The sequence below is a fragment of the Pomacea canaliculata genome, linkage group LG1, assembly GCF_003073045.1.
Source record: "Pomacea canaliculata isolate SZHN2017 linkage group LG1, ASM307304v1, whole genome shotgun sequence".
Taxonomy (NCBI): Eukaryota; Metazoa; Mollusca; class Gastropoda; order Architaenioglossa; family Ampullariidae; genus Pomacea; species Pomacea canaliculata.
This window is the reverse complement of record NC_037590.1, coordinates 10,368,562-10,375,985: the sequence shown is the minus strand read 5'-3', so window position 1 is coordinate 10,375,985 and position 7,424 is coordinate 10,368,562. Positions and strand designations below refer to the sequence as shown.

The 7,424-nt window shown below is 34.3% G+C and overlaps 1 protein-coding gene across 7 annotated transcripts in view; it reads left to right on the top strand.

Moving 5' to 3' along the window:
* Window positions 1–16: 16 nt before the first annotated feature.
* LOC112558668 (rho GTPase-activating protein 44-like) overlaps window positions 17–7,424 on the top strand; it is a 28,341-nt gene continuing 20,933 nt past the window's right edge. For all 7 annotated transcript variants that reach the window (XM_025229298.1, XM_025229247.1, XM_025229289.1 and 4 more), the window contains exons 1-4: window positions 17–433; window positions 4,855–4,999; window positions 5,280–5,356; window positions 7,186–7,297. In XM_025229298.1, coding sequence (XP_025085083.1) covers window positions 363–433; window positions 4,855–4,999; window positions 5,280–5,356; window positions 7,186–7,297 — 405 coding nt within the window. In that variant the 5' untranslated portion in view covers window positions 17–362. The remainder of the gene's footprint in view (window positions 434–4,854; window positions 5,000–5,279; window positions 5,357–7,185; window positions 7,298–7,424) is intronic.

The window sequence follows — 7,424 nt, the reverse complement described above, 5'->3', positions numbered from 1 at the left end:
TGTGAAAATATTTTGCTATGGGTGTACTTCAGATTATCAGTCATTCGCGCAATGAATACCAAACATTTTTTTCTATTCCAAAAAAATTGAGTGAGAATTAATAATCTCGATCAAAACGTTTGGCTTGAAAAAGTCTTAGTTTGCACGAAACAAGAGCTGCGCAAGGAGAGCTTGAATAGTATGGGCTTCCCAGGGCCGTAACTTCCGAAACCTGCCTATGGCCTACTTCCTTGTCAAGTGTCGTCTGAAGCAGAGTTCCTAAGTGGATTTGTAAATCTTTCTCGTTGTACGTTACAGATGATTCAGTTGAGTCATGTGTGAACGAAACTCTTAAACTACCTTGGGAGAAGCTGAGCTTAACAATGTGGAAAAAGGAAAACCTGAGAAAAAATTTCTTACGTGTGAAACAGATCGCCGACCAAAATTTAGGAAGGTGGGTCTGCTCACTCAATACTGTTTCTTTTTTGGGACCATTATGCCGCCACAGCTGCGTTACATCAGTTCATTTGATTTCCAAATACCTGTATGTATGTGTGATTGCTGACTTAGTATTTTAGGTTTAATAAAAGTTTTGAACACGGGTGAAAAGTAAGAATCTCATAAACAAAGAGGAAGAAGGGAAAAAAAAAAACATCGTCTGAATGATGGATGCAGTGACTCATCTCTATCACCAATACTACGATAATATCGGATGTAAATAGTAATCAGCATAAACAAGTTGCTGTCATTTTCCTCTAGTAGATTTGATGCGTGATATTTATGTTTTTAACGCCTAACCTGCAAGTTGCAATATGTACCATTAACAAAGAGTTCATCAATTTATTTCCATCCGTACGGTGTTAAAATGAACTACAGTAGAAATTATTGAAGATTTAGTTGTCATAAAGGTGTGTGTTGAGGGGGAGGAATAAGTCTCCGTTATATCAAAATGCATGATTTAGTTTGAATGTACACAGTCCTGTGTGACGAGGTATTTATACATTTAAACTAAACATTAAAAAGTGGTTACTGTAGAAGTTCCAGCATTGCAGCATCAAATCAGCACACACTAAATACATACGTTTTTAAAAACATTTTTTAATACTTCAAATTTTATTGATCAGAAGTAAAACATTGCTAAAAGAAACCAATAAATACAATGTAATAAAGCTTCCCTCAATCAACTTCATGTGTTTTTAATAAATAAGGAAATCAATACATTTTTGTTAACAAATGTATCAAAACATTTTGCAGTTTGTCAGATTGATGACACTAAAATCTCTTGCCATACTTTTGCTATTTTGCACTAGCTTTATTTTTTTTCTCTAGATTATCATTTTTACTTTAAATCCATCTGAAGTAAATATTGCTGACACTATGATATTATCTACGATAAAGTTATCGAAATAATACAAACTTTTAAAAGTTTAGCTAAAAGATACTATCAGTTTTTCATTAGGAGTAGTAAATAGGGACAGGCTACGTGTTGTATTCACTTTTAGTTTGATGTGCAAGCATGATTACACTTTTCTGATTAATGGTATTTATAATTTTACTTTTTTGGTTGAGAGTTAAAATAATTTATTGTAAGTTTTAAAATATGATAAATTTATAACGTATGGTACCAACATTTTAACTAGCATGTAATACTATTTTATATTTTCACTTTCCTTGTGTAATCCTAAATACTGTTTCTGTATACTTTAAGCACTTCTGATTTAGATAGCACAAATATTAATGTAAATATTTTAAAACAAAATTTAAGCGTTAAAGAAGATGTAATCCTTTTTTTAATTTTGGTTTTGCATGCTTGTGTGAGTACATGTTATACCATATACATGCACATGAGCATGCACACTCTCACTCTCTTATTATTGTTGCTTTATTTCAAACAGTAGCTCTGAAACAGGAAGCTGGTAAATGGAATACCATCTACTAATACTAATAAGTACCTTAAGCGAACTTAATTTCCTTATTGATGTTGAAGCTTTTGAGTCATATATTCATGACATTCTATGTAATAAATAGTGACTTGTAGATCATAATGTCAAAATACAGGATATTTCATTAGAAATGGTTTAGTATGGTCTTGTTTCAGATTTTTTAAATTTTCGTATACATGTAGATCAGACTTGAGATGCTCGGCCATCACTCTTTCTCCTTCTTCGTCCCCAGTATTTGTAGCGGCCTACCTCTGTCTCTCCGCACAGTGGAGTTGGTACATGCCTTCCAACCTGGACTTAAAATTTATCTCTTTTGGAAACACATACTATAACATCTATCCTGTTGTTCTTTCTTCCCCACACTCCTATCTCTGCATTTCTTCATGTTCTTGTATTGCTGATCAGTGCATGTTCGTTTATATATGTTGTGTTTGTTTGTACTTGATTGTGATATCATACAGCCTCTTTGCCCACTCCCCTTGATCTCTTGTGAAGTGCATCGAGCTTGCCTTTGTGTGGGGTAATGCGCTACACAGATCCTATTATTATATGCATTTGGATATACATAGATTATTAAACAAAAACAATATTAACTGCAAATGATCTTGGATAGTATTGAATTTGAAACTGTAATCAATCAAATTCCCACCCTTTAGAAAAAAAGTTAAATCACACCACTTTAACTGCTTAAAATCTTATGATAATATTGCAGCTCATAGTCTGTTTTGTGGCAAAAGTTAACAATCCTTTTGCTAAGTACTAACATTTTTGTGTTCTTGAACATCAATCATCTGCCACAAGAAAATATGTTTTAAATATATTTCTATATATCTCATTGGCGATGCACAGTGTTTTCAATGTAGAGCAGATATGCAAATAATATCAGTTGGTGGGGTTAAAAGTTGTCTTTCCTCGAGTCATATCTCATGTAATCTAATCTTCTCTCTTCCTTCCCCCATCCACATCTCACCTCGGAGCTTTTTACATGTGTCTTCATGCACTTAGCACATTTTCTCCCAGGAGCTTATGCAACGAGGAAGAGGTTTCATACTGGCAACTGGAAAGCACAAAAACACATGAAGCACAACATATGCATAGAGAGCTTTGTATTTCTTTGTATTTTTTACAATGTTTGTGTTAGTTCTCTGTTGATAAGGTAGAATTCTGAGAAAAAGATAGAACTGGCAGGTCAAAGTATGGGAAGTTTTACAGCCTGGTACATTTAACTGTGAAGTAGAAGATAGCTGGTACAAGACCTGCTGGAAAACTACCCCCTGCACACTAAGCAGCATCCCAGAAATGAGCACCTGATTTATCAGGCAACACTTCACTGCCCCTATGCCCACTGGGTTAAAGTTAAAGGAGTAAAATAGCTACATATCATTAACTTAGTGGACTTTTTTATTTATCTTTGCCATTTGGTGGAGGGATATGGTGTGTTAATGGGCAATGTTTTACAATATTAGGACCCTAGTGTTTGTTCTAGGAAGTAATTACTTTTTAAAATGGAGAGGTAAAGTAATGCTGAAACATAGAAAAGGAAGTATCTTGAAGTGAGATAAATAAGAGTTGAATAATGATTATATGGATTATGAACTATGAGAAATTTATTGTATGTTTTTAAGTTGCATTAAAACAGTCAGAAAAAACTCATTTGCAGTTTGTCACAACCCTAAGTAATGAGTTCAGGATATCATACATATCACAGTTAGCACCAAAGATCATTTGGAAGAACTTGAAAATGTGTGATAAAATGTTTTTGCAATGTGTGCTTCAAGATTGTTTTATTACAACATAAATACTTTATTAATGCCAAGAGGACAATTGAAACCACTCACTGACCAATTCATAAGTCTTAGAAGATCTATTCTAAAAACACATCCTCATTAAACACATAGGTTATGAACTGACCATTAGTCTAGGTGATGTTTAGAAACTAAATCAAATTGCTTTACAAGTCCTCTTGTGAGCTTGTTACACATTGTTAGCAGTTTGATAGCAAAATGTAATTATTTTTTTTTTTTTGACTACTTAGGACAGTGATTAGGTACAGATAAAACCAGCTCAAACAGGAAGATCCGGACAGTTTTATATTTCATTTTAAGTACACATTTTGGACTGCTTAGCACTTTCAATAACATTCACTCTTGAGTGCTGGAATAAAATAATTTATATTATATGCCTTTTAATAAAAAGGGTTTTTTTTGGTTTTTTTCAATAGAAAAGGTTACTCTTAAAAGACGTGTACTTTTGCAGTAGTTGACCAAATCCAAATGAACATGTTTTTCTTGCAGCGAAGGATTTTTTTTGGGGGAAACCTCATATTTACATATTTTGCACAGAAACACAAAATGATCGACGAGACACATATCCTTTACAACTTAAAACAGTAACGTAATCTAGAAGAATTTAGTTATGCACTTAAGAGGGAAGAATTTGAGATAGCTAAGCTGAAAAATAGCAGAGATTGGGAAAAGAGGGGCAGGTTTACTCACTATTTAATGTATTAATGGTTTATTTGAAATACTTAATAAGCGAGGCTTCAAGCCCAGTACAGTTACAAGAAACAGCAAATAAATAAATATAAGTAAATAACAAAGATGTGTAGAAGAAAAAAATCTGAACTAACATATAAAAATGAAAGGTGCAGGGCCAAAGAATGAAGGCTGGGGGAAAATAGTCTGCTTGATTTGTAAGGGATAACTCTTAAGTGCACAAGAAATCATGCAGATAAATGTAGCAGCATGCCACACCAGCATTTAATCCATTCAGATACTTTTTAGATACAACCTGTTCTAGTGTTGATGCCTCCAGGAGTCAGAATGATGAATTTAAAGAAAATGCTAATTTGTGAGTGTTATTTACCACCTTTTAAAGAGCAACATTAGTATTACATTCATTCAAATCCCAAGCATTCTTAATGTATCTACAGGGCAGAAAAGTCAGAGGTTCTCTCAGAAGATCAACAAGGGAATGAAAGGCGTGTGGAGATCGTCAGACAAGTCAGCCATAACCTAATCAAGAAAGTCAATGCTCTGTTGGAAGCTCCACCAGGAACAGATGTTGAAAAAAGACTGGTAAATTTGTGTGTGTGTGTTTAGTAGTGGGGGGGGGGTAAGTGGGGGGATCTATAGCCCAGTACAGTTGGACAGGTAGATGTGCACATAGAATAGAGATGTGTACATTTTCATTAGAACAGACATGCAGTGTTGCACATTTTACACAGTATTTTAGGAATTGTAATTCTGAAAAAAACATTTTAATATTAATAAATAATTGATTACTGTAGAACTTGTGTGCTTTCATACCCTGTTTAGGAGTTTAGATTTTGATTTTACTATTATTTTATCTCAACAGAAAAAACTCCCTGAGACTGGACTGAGTCACACTTTGATTGAATCAGCGGGGCTTCTCGGCCCAGAAACACTTCTGGGGTAAGTGTACCAGATTTCTCTTTTGTTTTTAAATCTTTGAGGACAGTTAGATGTAAGATTAATGTTAAAAAGTGCAAATTTTACACTGGGATAATAAAAGTTATTATTTTTTGAAACTAGGTGCATGCTTCTCATTCTTGATACAAATCATGCACATCTTTAGAGCACATTTTATTATTCATTATACATATGATCATGCAGTAGGTGCAGATTTAATTAAACGGAATATATGAACTCATTTTTAAATACTAGTAGGATATGCTAAATATATGCAAATTAATTAGTGATAATACTAGCTTTCAGGCTAATGAGTCTTTCTTAAATTGGTGTCCTATGGCAACATACAATCAGCATTTAGCAGTGCTGTACACAACCAGAAAAATAGGAAGGAGTGGAGGGTGCGAGTGTTCTTTTAGCATCTTTTATGAGCTACACAGTTTCAGCTTCACTGACATGAATAAAGAGTGGTTTGAATCAAAGAGAAGTTCTGAGTCTGCTTTTGCAAAAGGAATAATTTTAGGTAGTGGGTAGCAGAAACAAAGCAAAACATGACTTATCCTGCTTAATGTATGAAAGAATCCGGTCTTTGTGTGTCTGGCTTGTCCATCTTTGACTGTTCACTGGTGGAGAGAAGATTTATTTGCTGCTACTTTTGTCAACACTTTTCATCCCGAGTAAGGAGAACTGGACAGGAGGGGTAGAACGGGTTGAGAGAATAAAGGTGTTTTCACTCATTTGAACTGTAGATATACAGTTACTTACACATGAACAATGTTCTATGAATCTGCACAGCCATGAGCTTAATTTAGTAATTGGTAGGTCTTTGCAAAATAACAAGTTTAAAACAGCATTAATTAGCTGACATATTTGTTTTTACACAATATATTTTATGTATTTAAATATACTTACATGATATGGACAGACTCCTTAATGCTATATTTCCCCTCTTTCTTTTGCATGCATGTGTTGGTCATAAAAATTGCAATAAAAGCATTTTTAATTGCTGCTTTATAATTTTTTGATGATTTGTTCTCTCTTTGTATTGCTTACAACCACAATTTTTGTCTTTCAAGTATTTAGGCACTTACCATTGGGAAAGCAGATAAAATTAAATTTTCTCATGCCATTTTAAAAATTTTCCATTGTGACAGTTTATAACTCAATAGTAATCATTTTCACCCATCTTTTTAAATCTTGGTAAAAGGATCTGAACGGTTAACAAGCTGACCTCTGCTTCATTACAATATGATGCAATTTTATTAATCCACAAGAACTATTCCAGATAATGCTTATACTAACAATTTAAAGATAATTACATAAACATGTTGAAATAATTTGTCTCTCACACTATATACATAAACACACATAGATATATTCCCAGCAGCAGCAAGATACAGTTGGTGACCTTAGGTCACCACAGGCTAATAGAAGATCATGGCCAGCAGAGTTGAGCAGATAAATGATATGTAGAATGAATGAGTTGCGGTGATGATGGTTCTTCATACAGGCATTGCATACCTACATCCAGACCACAAGAGTGAAAACTCGCATACCAATACATGATCAGAATTAGAGAGGATACAGGATGCCTTCCTAAAGATTTACTGATGACAGAAGGCTGCCATTAAAAAAACTGATGAGTGTGTACTGCACATGCACTGATGCTCACACATTGCAGTTTTTACCAGTACTATTTGTCAGACATTGCTTAGTGTCGAAGTGCATCAGCATGTGTGGAGCTGTGGTATGAGTTTGTAATGTGCCCTTCAGACTATTGCAGATAATGACTGTCAGCTGGTATTAATTTTTATTGTCTGTGGTATGATCAGGGCTATGTGTCAGATGTGTGGTGAGTGCCAGAGTTCCCTGGCACGTGAAGAGCTGCAGTGTGAGTTGGATATTGAGAAAGAAGTTCTTATACCTCTTCAAAATATTGCAGAGGTAATGACAGTTTGAAAGACTGTTGGACTGAACTACATATTTTGTCTTGAGATACTGAGTGATTTGCGAACTGTCTCACCTGAAAGTGTTCTTGATGTATGCTGTTTATAGATGTGTATGTAAGGAT